Source organism: Saccharomyces cerevisiae, chromosome III (genome assembly GCF_000146045.2).
Source record: "Saccharomyces cerevisiae S288C chromosome III, complete sequence".
Classification (NCBI taxonomy): Eukaryota; Fungi; Ascomycota; class Saccharomycetes; order Saccharomycetales; family Saccharomycetaceae; genus Saccharomyces; species Saccharomyces cerevisiae.
In genome coordinates, this window is record NC_001135.5 from 154690 (window position 1) to 176557 (window position 21868).

Consider the following 21868-nt stretch of genomic DNA (forward strand, 5'->3'; position numbering starts at 1 on the left):
TTATTATTTGCGCTAAATTTTAGTTAATACAGAAAAAAATATCTAAGTTCAGTCCAGTTCATATTCGTTTATATATCTTTCGAAGCCAGACCTTTTTTGCCAAGCAATTGTTACTATGGAAACTATTAGAACCATATGCGCTAAACAATATTAGCCATCAATTCAACTTTATTCGCAGTAAGCTCCTGCAGAACAGGCTTATCAATCATTATGGTCTTAACGGAACGCCTAGGGACGCTGACTAGGCCCATCATTCTACTACTGGAGCCCATACGTTCCTCAACATGATCTAATAGCAAATTCATTTGGGCATCTACAGCAACCAAGCTTCCAACTAAAATACGATCTTCTGTAAGGGAAACTATTAAAGTATTTCCAATAAAATCTGACAGTTTCAAGATGTCCATGACGCTTTGGTGCCCCTTACTAAGTTTGTTGAAGACTATCTTCACCCTATCAATGATATCATCGCATTTAAAAAATAGTCAGAACTCATGCACTTCGCGAGATATTTTTTGAAAAAAAAAAAATTAATCCGCCACATAAGATGCACAAAATGAGCCTATAACATTGAATTTTATGATAGAACGAAAGGATTGTGTTATTTAGAACAGAGTATCAGTATATCGTATGTCACAGAACAACACAATCAGCTCAATGAATCCTGAAAGAGCTTACAACAATGTAACGCTGAAAAATTTAACAGCATTTCAGTTATTATCTCAAAGAGAAAACATATGCGAGTTATTGAACTTGGTAGAAAGTACGGAAAGACACAATAGTATTATCAATCCTGAAAGGCAAAGGATGAGTTTGGAAGAAATGAAAAAAATGCTCGATGCTTTGAAAAATGAAAGGAAAAAGTAGGAAAACGCAACATTCACAATTGTAAGCTACAAAATATTGAATGTGAATCCTGCTTCATTACAAATGAAGAATTTCAAAGCGTATCTAGTTCACCAAAAGTCACAATATCTTATTATTATTTGGAAGCTTTTATATGCATCTAATGGTCATAAATCCCATCTCACTTTATAAAACAAGTTACCGCGAATGTATCCAGTGATACAGAATAGAGTGTAACAAATGAGAATAAAAATACCATATTATCGTTTAATTTTGGTAGGGTACGCTAAAATAAAGTGGTGTTTGCGTCTCCATATAACTAAAAAGAATTGAAATGGCCTACTATCGATTAGACTATTCAGGCATGGAAGCAGTAAGAACATTTCTTGATTTTGGAAAAATGAGATTAGATTATTAATTATTGTGTTTGTGTATATAATTTATTTTGCATATTTCATAAAGAAATTAAAATTAGATTATTAAATATTAAGTTTCATTAGTGACATTAAAAGAAGAAAACTGATGTTTTGAAATGTGTTAAGCAAAGAATGATTAAGACAATCTCAAGCTGCTCTAAGCAGTATCTTCGACAGCTTGCTCTGCTTCAGGTTCGGGTTCGTGGATTGCAGTCTCTCCAGATGCTCTTGGGCTCTCTGGAACAGCTTCTTTTGTTTCAGGAGCCGCATCTTCCACATCGTCCGTAGCATGGTGATGAGAGAATCCTCCTGTCAAAGATAGCCTTGGCAATTTGCCATCACGGCTGACTGCAATTAGCAAGTAACATGGATAAATGGCAAATACACATAAATCCAAAACACCATAAAAGATAGCCTCACCGTCTGGTTGAATACGGTTACCACCATCACTTAGACCCCAACAGATAAAGTACAACCAAACGATTACCATGCAGGTACACAGCATAAGTGCATTGAACCCTCTAGTTTTCAAATTGAAGAATTGACGTTGGCATATCACACCTTGGGTAACCAACATAGCGACAGCACCAATGGTGTAATAACCCCACTTGTAGGTGGACTTGATCAATGAACCAACTAATAGCGAAACAACCCAGAATAAGGTACCCACGATTTGAATTAACAGCGAATGTACCATATCCAAGGCGGAAATGTCGTCATTCTCACCAGTAGTACTAGCGGCTAACTCGATTAAAAATAAAAGGCATGGCCAGGACAAGAACCAGGCAATATATTTCGAGTAAAAGATTTGTCTAATACCGGGAACTTCACCTGTGATAGACTTGCTAACCTTGACGTGGTTAAATTCAGCTTGAACACCAGTCCAACCTAAATCAGAAGCATAAGTGAAGAAAGCAAAAAATTCAAAGAAAGTGATCAAAAATGCAGGAGCTAAGGCATATCTAGTCAATCTGGAGCCCTTGTTCTCCGCAATGAAGAACATCACAACATAGCATAGCAATATAAAGCCAAAGACTGCAAACACTGCCCATAACCAATCCGAACCTCTCTTGGTAATGTGCATATCCAGGCCATGTGGTGGATTAAGCCCTAAAGCCTCGTTACGATTTAAAAAGCTTGATAGCGTATCGTTCATTTGAAATTTGTTGTTTTTAGTAATCAAAAGATATTAAAGTCTCAAACTTGTTGTTTTGTTTTTGTAATTATAAATAATAATAATTGAGTTAATATTTGTTGTTGTGTTGTATTGCAGAATGTAAAAACAAGAAACAAGATTAGAAAGTGAATAGGTGTTACGCTAAATAATTGAAGACTCTCACAGACTTATATATGATTTTTTTAGTGTGATACAACTTGTAATGAGGTAAGGGATTGATATTATACTTTCTAACTGATGATGAATATGAAAACTTTGGCCAATTAGGGAGAGGAAAGTTTTCGATGAGATGCTAGAAAAAAACTTGTCCTTGCCATAGCAGAAAGGGATGATGAAATAACGAAGATGAGCTAATTTGGTATTCGAATAAACATGCAGGATGTGGCGGAAGGGATCGGAATAAGAGTCGGGATCGGGATCGGGATATGGCTTTGCTTACTTTAGCCATACCAAATATTCTTACAAAGCACGCTTTCGATGCGTTTTTGCCTTCTGAGAGAATCCTCCTACGGCTCGACCCTTGAAAAATTCTAGAGGATCTGGAAAATGGCCAACAAAATCGCGCAGGGAGACGCAAGGAAAGTAAGTCAGATGGATCCGACTGTATGTAACAAGGGTTGCTGCAGCGGTTTTCCATCCCTTTCGGCACCCTGCACAAGTAGTTATTCTTACTTATGCAAAACGGATATGAGCTACATAGCGTTCATTTTTTAGGTTTTCAGAAGCTATTACAACGCAGTAAAAAGGATACACAACTTTCTTACGGGGAAGAAGAATACGGCTCAATGCACCCACTTCAACCCCCGGTATCACGCGGCACTAAAGTTGTTTGATTGTAATAGTAATACTGCTGTTGAGGTTTTCTTCTTCAGGGCTGCTCACAACGTGATATATTTGAATTGACAGGACGTATTCAGCGCAGTTGAGGAAAATTAACATATGACATGCGCAGGAAATAAGTGCTCAAGTTTTCTACTTTTGAAGAAAGGACTTTGGTTTACTTGCCTACTATCTCCATGTCAAGTACTCGGTTGTATGATGTTAAGGAGCGCAGGGAACACTAATCGATAAAAAACCCTTATTGGCTATTACTAAATGTAACGGCCGTGCTCTAGTGAAATTTGTATAGAAAAATGGGTTCTCTCGCTCAAAATGGGCGCCATTACTTGTCTGGTCAAATTGAGTTCCTGGATATAATTACATAAACGGATTGAAATTTACATAAGGAGTATAATAATTCCGGAAACTATCTTGAGTGCAATGCCATCACGCGGCCATGCCTTGACATAACATGCTCTCATCAAAAAGGTGCAAATTTTCGCCAGTTATGGTTGATATCTAAAATCTACTGGAGTTCATTTTTTTTTTTATTAGATATCCTTTTTGCAAGCCTTCTGAAAAAAAATTTCTCATGTGGTACAGCGTTGGTTACTTAAGCTGCTTAAACTAGATCGATGAGCCATTCTTAAATCAGAAGACTGTGACTGCGAATTGTAGGCATCTTCACTACCCTGTCCATGAAGCTCATTTTCGTTATCATCAATTGGTGCTATCTTATAACTTTGATAAAGAGCTACCATACAAAAAAGACTTAACGACCACCAACTGACCCAGGCGACGTCATTTTGCTGGGACCAAGACATAATATAGCCCCATACTAAGGGACCTATGAAACGAGCAGAGGCAGAAATACTAATGGTGGCGCCATTGATGACTGATCTACAACTCAAGGGACTCGAATTATGAATTAATAACATAATTTGTGGTGACGTTAAAGCGCCACAAAATGTTTTTATCCCTGTGATTATGTACAAGTAGACGACAGTATACCAGCTAGGAATCCGTTCATTCTGTAGAAAAACAACGTAAGGAACCATAACGTACATAATAGGGTACAGCTTGACTAAAGTTCTGAAAATTGTTAAACAATCGAAATTTCGATCAACTATGGGAAAAATGAAAATAACCACAAAACAACCAAAGATACCTGTTGTCGACAAAAGAGTACCGGTTTGTTCTGGTTCATAACCTATACCGCCAGATATTTTCCACGGAAATTTTGAAGCCAGCTTCTTTGGATTTTCTGGATCTACGGCTAAATCATAAGCTAAAAAAACAGGCAAAAATTCGTTGTATACAATCAAATGTAAAGCCATAATAAAATTCACCGATATAGGGTAAAATACTTTTGTATGAAAAACGTGATGAAATATACTACTTTCTTTACAACCGTCTGGAGCTGTATCTATATTGGCATGCACAGCGTCTGTTGGTTCATGCAGAGAATATGTCCTAATCAGGCCTACAGACTGTCTTCTTGTTAAAATAGGATCAATCGATTGTATGCTTTCAGTATCATCGTCATTGGTAGTATTCACTAGGGGACTATTTTCATCCTCTTCACTATCTTGTCCTCGAATGCTGTTCACATTCTCATTACGGTGGTGAATGTTTTCCGAATCATCCTGAATGCGCTTTTGCCAGGGTCTTCTTTTCGGCTGTATACCAAATATATTCTTCTTAATAAAATCACCGACCTCTAAACCGTAATCTCTTCTATCTTTAAAAGCAGGATGTGTTTCTTCCAAAAACAATGTTGCATTAGTTAAACCAAACATCAAAAACATGCACACTACCACGTTTGGCAAGGCGTACGGATATGACCTAATTATTCTTTTTGCAAAATGTGGAAACCATAGTGGCACTTCATTCATTGTTCCATCTCTAAATACAAGAAACCCACCGATCATAGGCCCAACAACGGCACCAAATTGAAATAATAAAGGCATAGTACTGAAAGCTAAAGCCTGATGTTTTCTTTCAGTTGCTATTTCACCAATAATGGTTCTAATAACGCCGACGTTACCATTTAGCAATCCCATTAAACTTCTTGCCACCAAAGCCTGATAGAAATTGCGTGAAAATCCCAGTATTAACAATGATACAGATGTTCCTATAAGCCCGCAAGTCAATGTTATTTTTCTGCCATGCTTTTCAGAGAATCTACCCCAGTGGTACGCAGATATGACTTGGCATAACGCAAATGATGAAGATAAATAACCTGAATATTTGGACACTTGAGCATCATTGGGAGCAATATTAAAATCTCTAACCATGAAATAAACATAAGGAAATAGTGACGAAAACGCAATTGGTTCGCTGAACCTAACTAAGGACACAACAACAAGTTGGACCCAGGGGAAACCATCCATTTGTTCTTTGAAAGTAAGCTTTTGACGCGCCATATCTTTTATATTCGTGTGTTCATATGCTTACCACTTCCTAGTTCCTTTGCTAGCATTCCTTTAGGTGATCTAAATTCAAGCTCTGTGGATAAGGACCATTATAGTATTTTTTACTAATGATAGATACTTTTTGTTATATTTTGTTTTGGCATTTTCGTATCCGAGATTTCCAATGAGCGGAATGTGTCATTCTTTGTCAATTAACATAGGTCAGGCCGAATGCCAAATGGAGTTTAGTACCTTCATATTGAAGAAAAATGCTACATTATTATATTTACAAGGATGGTCTTAAATAAAGCTTACTTTTAAGGGGGGAAGAATGGTGAACAGTGAGTAAATACATAGAAGGAGATAAGAAACAAATGGAATATCAAAAATCGATGGATTCTGCAGATGTTCTATAAAAGGGTATGGCATCCTTTATATTATGGTTGCCATATAAGTATGAGATAAATCTCTCAAACCCTAGACCAAAGCCTCCGTGTGGTGCACTTCCTTCTTTTCTCAGAGAAACATACCAGTCCAATTCTCCAGATCTATTCATCCCGCGTGCTTTCATTTCTCTACATAACTTGTCATAGTCATCTTCCCTTAAACTCCCACCAATTATTTCACCCATTCCAGGAACCAGTAGATCAAAGCATCCAACAGTATCGTCAGGAGTGGAATTTTGTTTCATGTAGAATGGTTTACAAAGACGTGGATAGTCGGTAACGAAAACTGGGGACTTAAAATACTCTCCGGCTAAAAATTTTTCATGTTCAGTTTGCAAAGGCTGTCCCCATTTAGGTTCATACTTAAAGTGTGAAACTTCATTGTGGCGTTTCTTGAGAATTTCTATTGCATTGGTATACGTTATATTGTGCCATTTTTCATTTATTAAATCTTCCCATCGTGTTTTAATTTGTTGTGTCTCTTGATTTATTGATAGCTCTGACGATGCATTATTTTCTTGTGAAGAGATAAATTGCTTCGGCAAGAGTTCTTGTTGGTTATCTATACAAGCTTTAATTATGTGTTTTATTGTAGTCTCAACAAACGATGTTAGCTCGTTGACGCTATTAACAAAGCACATTTCCACTTCAAGCATCCAAAACTCCGAAAGGTGTCTTGGAGTATCACTCTTTTCGGCTCTAAAGCAAGGAGATAACGTCCAACACCTTGACAGTGATAACGCTAAAATTTCCAAGTGCAATTGAGTGGACACAGTCAAATAAGTCGGCTTCCCAAAGTACGAGGATGCAGTTGGCGACGTATTGGTGGAGACTTGAAACAACTCGCCGGCACCTTCACAATCGTTTGAAGTTAATATTGGTGGTGAAACTTTGGTGAAGTGGTTTTTCTGGAAATATAGCATGAACTGGAATTCTACAAAGGATCTTAACCGTAAAATTGCACTTAAGTAAGCGGTTCTGTATTTTAGTGTAGGTAAGGACCTTAAATAACGTAAGGTTTGATATTTCTTTTGTAATGGATAGTTTTCTGAAACGGGACCCACAAGTTTAATTGACTTGACAGGATTTTTGATTTGCAATTCAAAAGGTTGTTTTCTATTAGGGGTGCTTTGCCAGGTAGCATTAGATATAGATAAAGTTTGACCAGTTTTCAGAATTTTTAGGAACTGTACTTCATCAGTATTTGTGAGTGGAATAACTATTCTTAATGGGTTCACAGAAGTCCCATCTTGTAAATCCAAAAACGCTATACGTTTTAATAGTCTTATGGATTTGATCCATCCATTAATTGAAATGGGATCATGGCTAGTATGGTGTACCTGCTCGTACAATGATTTAACTGTTAGTGAAGAGTAAAATCTACCACCTTTAAGGAAGGTGAAAGCATGAAACATTAGCTGTTTGTATTCGCTTGTTCTCTTTCTTTCTCTCTTAGTAAGCGATAAGTCGAGCTCTACTTAAATTGTGGTACGTTTTCTTTTTTTCCTATAATATAAAAAAGATAAAAAATCAGGACGAGAAAAAGTAGATCATAACTATAAGTTGTGCATACTCATACTCCACACTCGACGGCCTAATCTCTGTAAGGATTGTATTTTATTTTTTATTTATTTATTATTTAGATTTTCTAAAAATAAAAAAAAATCATACACTATTTTGATTACACTACTATGTAATTTATCTTTGAAAACAACCATGAAAAACTCAATTTTACACACACATGAGTTATCATGAGGAGTCATCAGCCAGACTTAACAATCACACACATTGTTAAGAGTGGAAAAAAATAATAGTGATAAAAGGAAAAAAGCTAACAATTTGGATTTTACGGGATCTGTCTAAATACGAAACACACACTCGTTTTAGTTCAAATATCATAACCATAAAAAAAAAAGCACAATTCAACTTGAGCACGCACACTAAGTAGTAACAACGTTCATTTACAGTAAAGCGAACGGACGAAACAAATAAAAGAAAGGCATAGTGAGGGATAAAAGGTAGAAAGAATTCAAAAAAGGGTATCGCACACACACACATAGTAGTCTAATTCATGTTCTAGAATGGATATAAACAAAGATGAAGGGGACAGGAAATAAAATGGCTCGCTCCGCCCTTTTTAGAATCTTTGCAATCCTCTTTGTCTAGCTTGCCATTTTCTGTAGATAATGGTAGCAATAATGGCAATACAAGCCAAACCGACCAAAATGAAAACTAAAATAACACCACCTGGTAAAGTCATTTATGATAGATTAAAAGTGCTGAAATGGGAAGAGGAGAAACAAACAAAGGATATGTAGGAACAAAAGTTTGCTTGAGTGACTAGTTTGAAGTTGAGAAAAAAAAAGAGATGAAAAAGTTAACTTATTTGCTCTTCCTTCAAAGTGTGTAGCGTCTTCCTTTAAATACTATTGAAAGGGAAAAAGAATAAATGGAAAAAGGGTAGTAATGAAAAACTCTAAAGGAAGATAAGACGCAATAAGAGAAAAAAAGGGAAGTTAAGATTACAAGAGAAACAATAAATTGCTTTCAAAGCTTTATATACTGGCAAGCACGGAAGGCTAAATTTGAAAAAAAAAAATGGGAAATTATTATCGGAAAAAATTGAAGCTATCTTCTATTACGCAGTGACAAGTCTATATTGACATCTTTCTGCTTTCTGCTTTCTGTTTGTTGTTTTTTTTCTCATAGTTGTTTTGATTTTACTCTGTTGGAAATGCGAAAATTGTTTTGATTTTACCCGATTGCGACCTATTCCCGGCTTTCCCAAAAAAGGAATTCCTGTCCAATGCAACGACAGCCATAGAAACAGCCGCGGTTGGGTGCGTGGGTGCGGTAATTTAACGATCATATGGTATGGGTGCACGTGGGATTCTAGGGGAAGTGCGCGCGGATACCGAATCGGCCATCGAACCGGCCACCCGGATTGAGTTTGGTATGTTGCCTCTTTGCGCAATTTTATTGAATGCAAAGTTTCTCCTTCTAGTAAAGGACAACAGCTGAAAAATGCTCGATGTCCAAATGACGACATAAACCTCCTCGTTTAGGAAAGAGTTAACACGCCTAGTTTCAGCTTGTTTCTTTTTATTGTGTAATTAGTTTTCTTACTTAGTACATCTTATTGACCCCACTGTCATCGGATGTGAGAGAGTGGTTCACTTCTGAATTAAGTTTAGAGATATACTAAATCTAAATAAAAGTCTCTTTCTGCGTGCATATGTTTTCTTGCGCGGGACTCACAAGGATGCGTCTTTTATTTCATAACGCGGTTGTCCCACCTTAAGCTTAGGTATCAGAATCGACTAAATCGTCGATGCTGTCAATTATGTCGTCAATGAGATCTTTTGCGTCGTTGATTATGTCTTGAAGCCAATCCCCCACTGTGCTAGCAGTAGCGCTAGCTTGTATGCTGCTGCTGCTGCTGCTTCTTGATGATGGTGATGTTTCGCCCAGTAGAGTCTCAGTTGCTGATGGTATTGAAGTTGTCATTTCTAGTTTTATCGTTAATGACGAAGATGGCATAGCGGCTATTTCATCAGTGTTTCCATCGTCGTTGTCATCATTATCATTGTCAACATTGTCTTGTTCTGTCTCTTCGGGGTACCCGCCCCAAATTATATTATAAGTGCTGAATTCACCAAACTTACTGACCAAATAATCAAAGTCATCTTCAATCTCTACTTCTTCGCTGCTCTGGGGTTCGCGGAGTTGGTTCATAAGCATCCCAGTCCCATCATTGGAATTTCTGTCCTTTTCTGCCACACCGCAAATATCACACAAAAGGTTGTAAATTTCGGTATTTTGGAACGGCTCAATGTATCCCTGTGGAAAATATGGCCCCATACCAATAAATACAGATCTCATATCGATCGCGTTATTGTCGTATCCATGTGATCCAATCGTGAACACATTGTCTTCGTTTTTGTCCTTATGATCACCTTTTGCCACCTTCTTCAATTGTTCTTTCTTCATCACTGCATACCCAGGCTCGGGCACAATCCAGATTGACGCCATGTGATGATTTTTTCCATCATTAAAGTTCCATTCTTTGGGGAAATTTCCATTAACGTAAACCGTATACTTGTCTTCATCTATAGAAGTCTTTAAATTGTGGTAAACCTCATTGATGTTTCCGGAATCTTTCAACGATATAGCCATCATCGGACCCTCTAGATATGCGTGCGATACATAATCCTTCCTCAATTTTTCGTCCAGTAAGTCTTCCCATATAATAACATTTGAGGGAACTACGATATCGCTCATACCATGATCGCTAACAATGACCAAATTAGTAAAGCTGGTTAAATTTCTTTCTTGCAGCGATTCCACTAGTTGCTTCAGAAATGTATCTACTTCCCCCAGTGTTTCAGTGAAGTCTTCATAATAGTATTCCGACTCTGACGGATATCCATGCTTATGTCCAAAGGCATCTACGTTCGGTACATAACCGAGAATTAGCTGTGGTCTTTCGTTCAGTGTACTCATATCCACATATTCAATAATCTTGGATAATTTTTGCGAAAGTGGTTCTTTAGCATTGAATTCGTCGAAGTAAAATGGAGTTCTCTCTCTAGCAATAGGATTTTTATGTTCAGGTTGTAGTTTCTCTTCATTATACTTGGTATAATTCACATCGCTACCTGGCCACATATGGGTAGCAGCTTTGAATGGTATATCACCGTCAAATGCAGACTGAACAGTTTGCCATATTGGTTCTGTATCATTATTGTTCCATATTCGAGGGTCCAATACACCTGGATGGAATTCCTCATTAAGATCAGGATCCCAAAATACGTTAGAGACTATACCGTGGTGTATTGGGTATTGTCCAGTAACCAACGTCCAATGGTTGGGAAAGGTCTCCGTAGGGAAGCTGGGTACCATAAAAGGTGTGGACGTGATATTCATACCTCCATCATATTTCAATTCATATAAGTCATGTAAAAACGGTGTGTTCCTCTTAGATATGAGTGAAGGATGGAAACCGTCTAGTGAAATTACTATCGTTAAGGGGAAAAATTCATGCGTACCGTTAAAATACTTCACGTAAGGGTCAAATTCAGGACTGCCAAAGTGCGATAGCACTCTCGTGGAGTGATGGGGTTTTGCTATGTTAATCATCAGAATTAAAAAAATGGCAAACACCAGCGAGCCAAACAATGTGCGAAATATTATTTTAAAAGGCACTTTGGAATGAAATCCCGTTCCAAAAGAAAGTTCATTCTCATCAACAAGTTCAGTATCAATGGGTTGACCATTCGCGTCTAATTCATATAGCGGTATACCCCTTCTAAAGTTAGAACCATCCCTACTATCTTTCGCGTCGCCAATCACTATGGGATTGTTTGTCCACTTCAGTCTATTCTTATAAAACCAATATTTCATCCTGGTCCACGCAGATCGCCACCCCGATCTTACAGCATCTTCATCCGTTATGAAATCATCACGAAATGGATCTTCACTAAAATCATTCAGCTCGTTATCGAGCGACTCTAAATCATTCTGAAGTTCCATCTATAGAGAGTGTTATACTGTACCTCTTTTCAGATATATGTAATTACCTCGCCTCACTTATTTTGCTTATTTGTGGTTTGTTAGGCAGTTTGCATATCGTACCAATGTTTTTTTATAACTTCATGTCTTTTCTTTTTTTTCATTTTTAGCATCGTACGCAGATATCTTGTCTCGTTATGATATTTTGTGAGATAGGTATCCAAAATTAATAAGAGAAAATGTCGTATTGTGTTCACAATTCACCTGATTGTTTGACTAGTCCAACCCCTGGTATAATTGTCACTTAATATATTCTTAGCTTCCAGGTGATGTTTTATTCCATTATTTATGTTATGTATATATAATCGTAACTCTTAGAGCAAAAAGTAAAAAAAAAGGTGGTACTTACCGAGGGAGAATATATACAAATTTATTCGTAAATGTAAATAATTAATTGAAGCAGAGCTAAAAGAAAAATACAAGAAAATTTATTTACACTCGCTGTTTGGTTCTGATCTTTTGGTATTCACAATTTTAGTGCTGTCCAAAAATATTGCGATGTGCTGATAAAGTACATAGTGTGATCCGACTTCGTCCCAGTCAAAGAAAGGATGAAATATTAGTTAGTACATTTACTGGTTGCTACTGGATGTCCTATCTGAATCTTCCATCTTAGGTACAAAAAGATTAAGAAAGTCAATTGTCCTTAGTTTTAAAAGACAGTTACTTCATGTCTTTAACATCAACGGCAAATTACTTTGAAAAAATGCACTAAAAGTTAACACATGTAGGAGCATTCTAAACATGAAATTTTTAATGGTACTTAGGTTTGCTAACGCATCTTGAAAACTAGCAAAAACCCCATAATTAAAATATTCTTGCTTGTTAAACGAGGCGTCCAAGCCATTGAAAGGTTTTATCAATATTCAACCTCTTACTATAAATGCAGCACACCGTAACAGGTATGAGAAAGATGTGGTATTATTATACAAATTGTACTGACCGCTTTCCTACTAATAAAACCAATGATATCCTAGGGACGCTCGAGTTTTCACATTATAGAACATTTATTATTATTTTCGGCATCAAGCCCCAGAGTTCCTTCGACACGTTCCATTTGTTTCAAAAGGAGCATAAAAGTTTCTTCAACATTATAATCTAACTCGGCACTGCATTCTATAAATGCTGCCTGGTTCCTCTTATCTTGACTGCCAATTGTCGAAGCTAGTTTCTCTCCTTCAGCTTTCGTGACACACCTTTTTACACCTTTTGTACTCCTTCCCAAATCAGCTTTGGTACCCACAAGTATTACCGGGAGGTTATCCTTACCCAGCTGATCTACCAGCTTGTCCCAGAGAATGGGAATAAGATCAAAGCTAGCACGATTTATTATACTATAGCACAGTATTATGCCTCGTACGCCCGTCAACGATTTAATGTTTAATAGAGAAACTTCATCTTGGCCTGCAGTATCTAGAATTTCCAGAGTACAGTCATGACTTTTATAAGGAATTATCCTGGTAAATTCATTTTCAATAGTGGGATAATAGGATTCAACGAACCGCGATTCTACGAAGCGAACCGTTAATGTGGTTTTGCCGACATTTCTAGCTCCTATAAGAGCAATCTTTCTCTGAAAGTTATGTGTGGAGTTCGAAGAAGACATAGTGGCGTATTCCATTATGTCACAGGTTATATCTTTTCTCGCCGTGCCCCAATAAAACTGTTTCGGTAAAGAGACAATTCGAACCAGCCCAAAAGAATGAATATGAAAATATCAATATGCGTCAATGAAAATGGAGGCAAGTTCAATAATTTCACTGGAAATATAACTAGTAATAATTCGTGTAACTGCTGTAGAAATTGTTAGATATTAAACCTGGCAGAAGCGTCTTGTTAATACTTATAGAGAAACCACCAGTAGCGTTCTTCTGTATCTGAAGATAGTGAAAAATCAAAAAAATAAATCTGTATTCAAAAAAAGGTCCTACCCGGATTCGAACCGGGGTTGTCCGGATCAAAACCGAAAGTGATAACCACTACACTATAGGACCAGGACTTCTTGTAATATTTTGTATCTCAAAATGAGGTATGTCAGTATGACAATACGTCATCCTAAACGTTCATAAAACACATATGAAACAACCTTATAACAAAACGAACAACATGAGATAAAACCCGGCCTTCCCTAGCTGAACTACCCAAAAGTATAAATGCCTGAACAATTAGTTTAGATCCGAGATTCCGCGCTTCCACCACTTAGTATGATTCATATTTTATATGAGAAATGGGTGAATGTTGAGATAATTGTTGGGATTCCATTGTTGATAAAGGCTATAATATTAGGTATACAGAATATACTAGAAGTTCTCCTCGAGGATTTAGGAATCCATAAAAGGGAATCTGCAATTCTACACAATTCTATAAATATTATTATCATCGTTTTATATGTTAATATTCATTGATCCTATTACATTATCAATCCTTGCGTTTCAGCTTCCACTAATTTAGATGACTATTTCTCATCATTTGCGTCATCTTCTAACACCGTATATGATAATATACTAGTAACGTAAATACTAGTTAGTAGATGATAGTTGATTTTTATTCCAACATTATATAATATATAAGATAAGTAACATTCCGTGAATTAATCTGATAAACTGTTTTGACAACTGGTTACTTCCCTAAGACTGTTTATATTAGGATTGTCAAGACACTCCGGTATTACTCGAGCCCGTAATACAACATAATATCTACATTCTAGATACCGACATATCAATATAAAAATACTGAATATTGAGACATCTTTTAGATTACGTTTTGGTTGCCGCAAACCAAAAATGCAATTTAAATGGGTGAATAATTTGAATGGTTAGAAATCTATTTGTTGGAATAAAAATCCACTATCGTCTATCAACTAATAGTTATATTATCAATATATTATCATATACGGTGTTAAGATGATGACATAAGTTATGAGAAGCTGTCATCGATGTTAGAGGAAGCTGAAACGCAAGGATTGATAATGTAATAGGATCAATGAATATAAACATATAAAACGGAATGAGGAATAATCGTAATATTAGTATGTAGAAATATAGATTCCATTTTGAGGATTCCTATATCCTCGAGGAGAACTTCTAGTATATTCTGTATACCTAATATTATAGCCTTTATCAACAATGGAATCCCAACAATTATCTAATTACCCACACATTTCTCACTATTCTCGGTAAAGGTTATAATATTAGTGTTGGAATAAAACTCTAAAATACCATCCATTCAGAAGTATTCATGCTACTAGCATTTTATCACATGAGGTGTAAGAAGATGACATAAAGATTGAGATACAGTCATCAAACCTAATGGAAGCGAAATGCAGGGATTGATAATGTAATAAGATAATGAAACATAAGAAACAGAAGGTAGGAGTATTATTATGTAGAAATACCGATTCCATTTTAAGGATTCCTATGTCCTCGAGTAGAACGTCTAGTATATACGAAATATTATACCCTTTAAAAAACAGTGGACCCAACGATAATCACAACATTCACCGATTTCTCACCTGAACAGATCACGATCATCCTTCAGAACATCTTGCTGTAGCCATATTAAATTCCTTTGTCTCTGGACTCTTTCTCGCGCGACTGATCTCCCAATGAAGAACTGCGTCAGGTCATCTCGTCCTCAATTTCTAACCAAAATTGGATGATTTTAGTTCTCACTGACGCTGCTTGAACGTTAACACCGAAAGAGCATGCAATAATCACAGCACGGTAAACCAACTTGTGTCATATTTAAGAGAAATATTAAAACGCTAAGAAGATAGCTCCCATAATAGAAGTACAAGTTATATTTATCGTTGTCCAACTGCAGAAGTTAAATAAAGGTAAATAAATCGAGCTAAGAGAAAAAAAAAGTATAGGCAAAATTCCGACCGGAGCTAGCTTTATCTTGCTCCTCCACCTAAGTCACCTGCTCAGGTCACTCAAGTTCACAATCTTCTGAGAGGATAGATAAAGGAAAAATTGGAACAGATCTTTTCATGGCCTGGCAATTGTCTGTGGATTGGTAAAGCTCTGTCAGTGAAAAAAAAAGTTCTCGCTCCTTCTTGGTCTCTTCTATTGCCTGAGATTCTAATGCTTTCCTTACATTGTTTCATAAAATAACCAATTTTTCGTGTCACAATAATCTTGAAATTTGAAGTTTCTAAAATGCATCAGACATGGTGTCGTAATTAGTTGACTTACTTTAACTTCTACCAAGAAGTAGAAAATAGCAGAGTGCGTGAACGCATAGCAGAGAACAAAATACTTACTAAACCTTTTCGAATAAGTTAGCAAGAAGCTTTTAAAAACATAGACTTAGAAATTGTCCTGCACTTGGCAAGGAAGAAAAGAAAGATTAGTTAAACAGAAATCGAAAAATGCATGATGAAAAACTAAGTAGACCTCTTTAGAAGTGTCTTAGCGGCTATTGTTCATGATACTTTTGAAAAGAGCCCTGAGATTTTCCATTACCATCAACAGGACCAATGAATAGCTAAAAGAATCGAATGTATCTATCGGAAAGGATTTGAAATTTCGGCCATTTCCTCATTATGAAGTTCAACTTCCATACTCTCGTCGTCGCCATCATTTTCATTATCCTGGTTGTCGTCATCGTCATCTTCTCCGGGCATGTCATTAGCATCTATATAAGGAACCTGTTTCTTAGACAAATTCTCTTTTATCTGTAGTGAGCGTATGACGACCGAGACAATTCCGCTTGATATTGCCGTAGCCAAGAGGGCGTAGCAACCTCTCTCAAACTTGGGCACCATATCTGAAGCAAAGAATAATATAGACCACCATGCGTTAACGGCCCCTGAAAACATATTCATGGAAGCAAGAACGATAGCACGTTCTTGAAGATCTGCATGACAAATAATGTTTGCCCACGAAAAAAAAACCGCTTGTCCAGCGTATGCTACGCCTCCAAGATACTGTGCAGAAAAGACGACTTTTGGATTTAGTGGGTCTGCACGTATTAGTACCGCAACAATAACCATTACCAATGATATGAAAACAGAAACATGCCAATGCCTAGCTCTTGGGATCTTACTCATATATACAGCAGAACAAAGCGTAGAAACTATACCTACGGCAAATATCCCCGAAGGATAATTATTTCTTTGCGCCAACGTATATTTTTGGTTTTGTAACCATAATGCAAATGTAGAATTAGATGCGAAACCCAAGTTCTCACCTCCCAGAACCCAAACAAGAGAGAACATCCACCAGTGCCACCTTTTTAAGACTCTAGGAATAGTCGACCAGTCTAACCGGGTGCTTTCGTCCCTAGCGGGGAGCCTTCTCCTAGCATAATGTAGCTCTTGTTCATTAAAAATGTATCTCGTCATAGAAAATTTGCTAACAGCACTTGTTTGATCAGGAAGGCCGGGGAAGAAAATAAACCCATAAATTGCAATGGGTAATGTGATACAAAAATCAATAATGAATAACCATCTCCAACCCGCCAAGCCATTCCGCCCATTCAAATGAGTAAAGATACTTGTTTGCATAAATCCACTGAACATAGATCCCACCAAACCGCTACCTGTAAAAATAGCACTTCTAATGGGCAATTCGTCTTCTTTATACCACGAACCCAAAACAAAATGTGTTCCTGAAAATGTGCAACTCTCAAATAAGGCTTGAAAGAATCTAATTGCGCAAATATGTTTGAACGATGTAACTTTGTACATTCCCAAGGTCAATAAACCCCAAGCAAACGTACAAAAACTTAGCCATATCCTGGGCGGAACACACAATAACATTAAATTATTGGGGACCATACCTACAATGTAACCAATCATGAAAACTGTGTTAGACACGGTCAAATCGTTTCCGACCATCTTAAGATCTTCCTTCATACCGGATATATATGCATTGGTGAAACCGACACGGTCGACATAATTAATCCAGTATTGCAAGCAAACAAATGATAGCACAAACAAGTCTATTTTAAACAGAAGTAATCTCTTTTTAATGGCACGCTTGGAAGAAACAGATTCTCTCTCAACCTCATGTTGAGTGATAGATTTCGATTCCTTCATCATGACTTAGGCCCAGGCTCTCTCCAATCAAAAATTCTGAAAACAGCTTCTCAATCTTGAATAAATCGGAATACTTTTATATCAGAATTACAGGTCCGCCTCATTTCTCTTAAGAGCCGATGTCTTCCTTTACAATATACGCATGTAGAAGATTTGATCGATGCTGAGTTCTTGTAATTCGTCAAAAATGCCTTTCAAGATCGACTACTCAAAATCTACAATAATCGGACTGCATGGATCAATGGAGGTGTAGGCAATTTTGTAACAATGAAGGATATGTTAAATTCGCTAAAGCTTCCTCCTCTTTTGCTAAATTTCATCATCAAAAAGCATTTTGCATAACACACGTTAACCAATATATTATAGTATATATACATTCTATTTGAGAATAAGCATAGTTTTACATAACTAGTTCGTTATTCCAAATGTATTTTTCCTATTTGCCATAAATATTTTAAGTAAAAGAAAGCATGCTCTAGATAAAAAATATCGAGGAAGAGTCGAAATAAGCAAGCGTAAATATTACAATTATTCTGAAGAAGCAGCATTTTCTTGGCCCTCAGCATCTTCTAATTTCTTCCCATTCTTCAATAAATTAATGTCCTTTTGAACTAAGCTCAAAGTAGTACCCTTAGAACCGTCGTCTCTCTCGAAGACATAGTTAGCAGCATCTGCTTCAACATATACCAAAGCGCTGAATAAATTATGGAAAGGAAATGTTAGTAAATTATAACGCGTAATTGTAAAGTAAGTAAAATTGAAGAATAAATAACATACCCTTTTCTAACATATTCTGTCAAAAAATTGATTTGAGGTTCATTGAAAACGGTGATATTATACCAATTGGTTTGGCCATCTCTTCTTGGTTGCGAAGCGATACTATATTTCAAATAACGATTGTTATTAGCAGAAGTATGTTCAGTGAATTCAGAGCCAATGCGGCCGACGATGGACATTTTCGAGAAGTCCATCTTCTTGGTAGTAGCATGGAAGAAACGAGCTTGAGTACGTAAAAACATTACAATGGATTAGTGGATTTTTGTTTGTTTTGTATTTGTCAAGGACACACAATTAGCAAATGACTTGTTATCAAATTCGTGGTATTTGTCTTTCTCAACTACTGTGTTAGCTTTTTTTTTTTCGTCTGGGCGCAAACGCCTTTTAAGCACTCCTCCACAAATAATAAGTATTAGATGAAAAGTCCTAAAAGTCCGAAAAATGGAATAGAAAAGAACGAAAATACAGAATCTTTACAGAACATTATAGTACATAAGTGTAGTTCTACGTAAGTCTTAAACAAAGGTTTCAAAAGGAAAATATGATTTAGCGGCGCCACCTCCATAAATTATGGATTAGCAAACAAAAGAACAATTAATATTGAAAAATAGAAGCATAGCAGAAATATCAAGCGAGACCATGGTAGTTACCAGTGGTCAAAGTTCTTTTTGTGTTTACATCGAGCCACTCACCACCAAATGGATTGTTTTCATCCAGCTCCTGACAAGTCAAGGTGATTCCACTGCCGGCTCCGCTATGGGGTAGAGCCACGTTATCCGTCTCACTGATAGTGAATTTGGTAATCACGCCTTTAGCGGATTCATGTGCCAGGCCGTCTGTAATAAATCTGGCGATTAATCTTTGACCTTCACCATTTCTTGTCAAAACAACTGGTTCTTTAAATCTCCACGTTATTCTCTTCTTTTCTTTACTGAAGGAGCCCTGAGGTTTTGATAAAGCGCTTGTTGCATTAGCACCATCGATATTCACAAAGACAACGAGGTCTTCTATTACGATTTGTGATATTTCATCGGGTAAGCTTGGTGACATCTTGACAGTCAATACAACACTTGCCTGGTGAGATTCAAATCTCCAGACCGGATGAATAACAATAGGCGCGATCGGCTCCTTTATGGAATATTTAATAGCTCCTAAGGTTCTAGAATCGATAAATGAAGGGTTAACTTTGAATTCTTCTGGAGCAACACGCTCAATAAAGGCTTGGTTCAGAATGACCTTTTCGAACTTAGCGCCATTATTGATTCTCAAATTAATACCGATAGGTAAAGGCGAATTCATGACAGAATTGGGTAAATAGTTGAGGGCAATTTCCCCAATCAGTTGGGAGTTCTGCAACATACCGTCTTTGAAAGAAGCATTGAGCACTTCTGCGATACTAGCATTCAACCCAAATTGAGATGTATCTAAAGAGGAGTGCTGAAACAACGATTGACCAACTAAAGATGTTGAAGAGCCCGTGGCTTGAGGATTTAGTTCTCTTAGCTCGCCAGTAATCTGAGAGGAGAGTGTGGAAACTGGACGTTCCTGGGGAATAGAGGACAAGGAAGAAGAAGTAGGGGTAGCGCCTGAGCCGTGATTAGGCAAAGAGTCATAGAGTTGAGAATCCCTGTTATGAATGAAATTTTGTTTCCTTGAGGGTGGTAAAGCAGGTGCGCGGATATGCAAGGGCCTTGAATCAACTTGACCTGAAGGTTGGTTATCAACCGTAGCAGTAGGAAGTGAAATACTGGGAGAGGCAGGCTCAACTGGTAATGGTTTTGTTTTTGATTGTGGCTGAAGTGGAGGTTGAGAAATTGATATCGGTACTGTCTTGGGTAAGTTACTTGAGTCTGGTTCTTTCGCAGTGGGTGGAGAACTTTGTTGTGGCGTTGAAGGAGGCACTTCAGAAGGAGTAAAAGTTTGCGCAGGTGGTGTATCGGCAGTAACAGGTGCATCTACGTTTTTAGGAGTAGCATGGGGAGGAAGAGGAGGAGTGTCACTAGCTTCACCCGGGGTCCAATTGTTTGATTTTGATGATGAATAGGTGGGTCGACGTTGCTTCTGATAAATAGAAGAAGTTGCAGTTGAAGACACTCTGGTGGAAGAATTATTCGGAGTCTCAGTGATGGATGCCTGAATATGAGAGTTTGATGATGATTGTTGTTGTCTCTTGTTCTTGGTCTTATTTCTACCGAAAATTGAGCCCACTTTAGATCTTAGGGTGTGGGACGACTTTTTTGATTTCAAGGAAGAATTATTAGTAGAGTCTGAAAATTCGTTATTCATGAGATCATTATGAGTGAGACTGGAAGATGCAGAGGCAAGACGATGTCCAATGTTTCCAAATGCACTCTTACGCTTATCCTTTTGTGGGGATTTCTTTTCTCTTTCCGTATTAGCGGCACCATTGGATACAGAGACCGGGCGGGCACCAGTGGCAGAAGCTGGCGAAGCATTATTAGGAACTACTTCTTTGGAAGAAGAGGATAGTTGGAAGTTGTATTGACTGGCATCTTTGGCAAAACGATCAATTTCACTTTGCGGTTCGAATGCCAGGAATTTCGTCATCACCGTTTCGCATTCTTTGGTAGTATTTAGTAAATAATCGCTAAAACTGGTTTGAAATCTAAGCATACAGTTTTTTAAAGTGTCCAAACGGTTATAGTCAATAGTCTCGAACAGCTCAAACAAATAGGGGCTTTGCTGGTCCCATTGCCTTCTTGCCTCTTCTAAGTGACTAGAGTTTTCGTTATTCTTACTATAGTGCTCAATTGAAGCTGCATTTTTACTAAGCTTGGAATGTAAGTCCTTGCTTTCTCTCCAGCTAGTATTGTTCTCCACGGATTCCTTCAATTCACGAACGACTTGCTGGTCCAAAGTGTTGTAGTATTCTGTACTTGACTTCAAATCTGATTTTAGTTCTTCAATTACAGTATCCCATACATTTCTTAGCTCTCCCAGCGAGTTGAATCTGAATGCACTCATTTCCTGCGGAGTCAAAACATTACTTTCAATCATTTGAGCGTTTAAGATCTTTGTTATATCTTCATTTTCAGCTATTATTTTTCTCAATTGCTGAGCATAGTTCCTCTTCAGATTTGCCAATTCCTTAAATAACAGGTAAAAGTCTTTATTCAACAATTTGACCTGCGATAACCTGATTCTAATAGTTTCGGTAGCCTCGTAAGGACTCTTAGTAGTCAATATGCTATCTGCATATTTGGTTCTTTGTTCCGTCATGAGAGGTGATTATTCGCAATTTTCAAATAAGCTTGCTTCAATACGACTACAGCAAAAGTAATTCCTTTATTAAGGCAATAACTACGAGACCTTTTCTTTGTATTTCGTGAAAACTTGAA

The 21868-nt window shown here is 37.2% G+C and overlaps 14 protein-coding genes and 1 non-coding gene across 15 annotated transcripts, besides 2 other annotated features; 1 reads left to right on the forward strand and 14 right to left on the reverse strand.

The window, feature by feature from the left end:
• Positions 1-140: 140 nt before the first annotated feature.
• Positions 141-407, reverse strand: MAK31 (Mak31p; the record flags this gene model as incomplete). Its single annotated transcript, NM_001178734.1, has 1 exon — positions 141-407. The coding sequence occupies one exon, from the start codon at positions 405-407 to the stop codon at positions 141-143; it is 267 nt and encodes an 88-aa protein (NP_009948.1).
• Positions 408-630: 223 nt separating this feature from the next.
• Positions 631-867, forward strand: HTL1 (Htl1p; the record flags this gene model as incomplete). The annotated part of the gene is made up of 1 exon (NM_001184313.1): positions 631-867. One exon carries the CDS (start codon positions 631-633, stop codon positions 865-867), a length of 237 nt encoding a protein of 78 aa, NP_009949.1.
• Positions 868-1419: 552 nt separating this feature from the next.
• On the reverse strand, positions 1420-2418 carry HSP30 (Hsp30p; the record flags this gene model as incomplete). The annotated part of the gene is made up of 1 exon (NM_001178735.1): positions 1420-2418. One exon carries the CDS (start codon positions 2416-2418, stop codon positions 1420-1422), a length of 999 nt encoding a protein of 332 aa, NP_009950.1.
• Positions 2419-2731: 313 nt separating this feature from the next.
• YCR022C (uncharacterized protein) lies at positions 2732-3076 on the reverse strand (the record flags this gene model as incomplete). The annotated part of the gene is made up of 1 exon (NM_001348895.1): positions 2732-3076. The coding sequence occupies one exon, from the start codon at positions 3074-3076 to the stop codon at positions 2732-2734; it is 345 nt and encodes a 114-aa protein (NP_001335750.1).
• Positions 3077-3848: 772 nt separating this feature from the next.
• On the reverse strand, positions 3849-5684 carry YCR023C (uncharacterized protein; the record flags this gene model as incomplete). The annotated part of the gene is made up of 1 exon (NM_001178737.1): positions 3849-5684. The coding sequence occupies one exon, from the start codon at positions 5682-5684 to the stop codon at positions 3849-3851; it is 1836 nt and encodes a 611-aa protein (NP_009952.2).
• A 370-nt stretch (positions 5685-6054) lies between these two features.
• Positions 6055-7533, reverse strand: SLM5 (asparagine--tRNA ligase SLM5; the record flags this gene model as incomplete). Its single annotated transcript, NM_001178738.1, has 1 exon — positions 6055-7533. The coding sequence occupies one exon, from the start codon at positions 7531-7533 to the stop codon at positions 6055-6057; it is 1479 nt and encodes a 492-aa protein (NP_009953.1).
• A 376-nt stretch (positions 7534-7909) lies between these two features.
• YCR024C-B (uncharacterized protein) lies at positions 7910-8176 on the reverse strand (the record flags this gene model as incomplete). Its single annotated transcript, NM_001184645.1, has 1 exon — positions 7910-8176. The coding sequence occupies one exon, from the start codon at positions 8174-8176 to the stop codon at positions 7910-7912; it is 267 nt and encodes an 88-aa protein (NP_878057.1).
• A 79-nt stretch (positions 8177-8255) lies between these two features.
• PMP1 (proteolipid ATPase) lies at positions 8256-8378 on the reverse strand (the record flags this gene model as incomplete). The annotated part of the gene is made up of 1 exon (NM_001178739.1): positions 8256-8378. The coding sequence occupies one exon, from the start codon at positions 8376-8378 to the stop codon at positions 8256-8258; it is 123 nt and encodes a 40-aa protein (NP_058137.1).
• Positions 8379-8756: 378 nt separating this feature from the next.
• Positions 8757-9167, reverse strand: YCR025C (uncharacterized protein; the record flags this gene model as incomplete). Its single annotated transcript, NM_001348896.1, has 1 exon — positions 8757-9167. The coding sequence occupies one exon, from the start codon at positions 9165-9167 to the stop codon at positions 8757-8759; it is 411 nt and encodes a 136-aa protein (NP_001335751.1).
• Positions 9168-9421: 254 nt separating this feature from the next.
• Positions 9422-11650, reverse strand: NPP1 (nucleotide diphosphatase/phosphodiesterase NPP1; the record flags this gene model as incomplete). Its single annotated transcript, NM_001178741.1, has 1 exon — positions 9422-11650. One exon carries the CDS (start codon positions 11648-11650, stop codon positions 9422-9424), a length of 2229 nt encoding a protein of 742 aa, NP_009955.2.
• Positions 11651-11813: 163 nt separating this feature from the next.
• Positions 11814-12659: an origin of replication (ARS310; Compound autonomously replicating sequence on Chromosome III).
• A 21-nt stretch (positions 12660-12680) lies between these two features.
• On the reverse strand, positions 12681-13310 carry RHB1 (putative GTPase RHB1; the record flags this gene model as incomplete). Its single annotated transcript, NM_001178742.1, has 1 exon — positions 12681-13310. One exon carries the CDS (start codon positions 13308-13310, stop codon positions 12681-12683), a length of 630 nt encoding a protein of 209 aa, NP_009956.2.
• Positions 13311-13611: 301 nt separating this feature from the next.
• On the reverse strand, positions 13612-13683 carry YNCC0010C. Its single transcript has one exon. It is a non-coding gene; the product is annotated as a tRNA-Gln (tRNA).
• A 1200-nt stretch (positions 13684-14883) lies between these two features.
• Positions 14884-15199: a long terminal repeat (Ty1 LTR).
• Positions 15200-16196: 997 nt separating this feature from the next.
• Positions 16197-17735, reverse strand: FEN2 (Fen2p; the record flags this gene model as incomplete). Its single annotated transcript, NM_001178743.1, has 1 exon — positions 16197-17735. One exon carries the CDS (start codon positions 17733-17735, stop codon positions 16197-16199), a length of 1539 nt encoding a protein of 512 aa, NP_009957.1.
• A 525-nt stretch (positions 17736-18260) lies between these two features.
• On the reverse strand, positions 18261-18751 carry RIM1 (Rim1p; the record flags this gene model as incomplete). Its single annotated transcript, NM_001184315.1, has 2 exons — positions 18261-18426; positions 18510-18751. 2 exons carry the CDS (start codon positions 18749-18751, stop codon positions 18261-18263), a joined length of 408 nt encoding a protein of 135 aa, NP_009958.2.
• A 385-nt stretch (positions 18752-19136) lies between these two features.
• SYP1 (Syp1p) lies at positions 19137-21749 on the reverse strand (the record flags this gene model as incomplete). Its single annotated transcript, NM_001178744.1, has 1 exon — positions 19137-21749. The coding sequence occupies one exon, from the start codon at positions 21747-21749 to the stop codon at positions 19137-19139; it is 2613 nt and encodes an 870-aa protein (NP_009959.2).
• Positions 21750-21868: the final 119 nt, after the last annotated feature.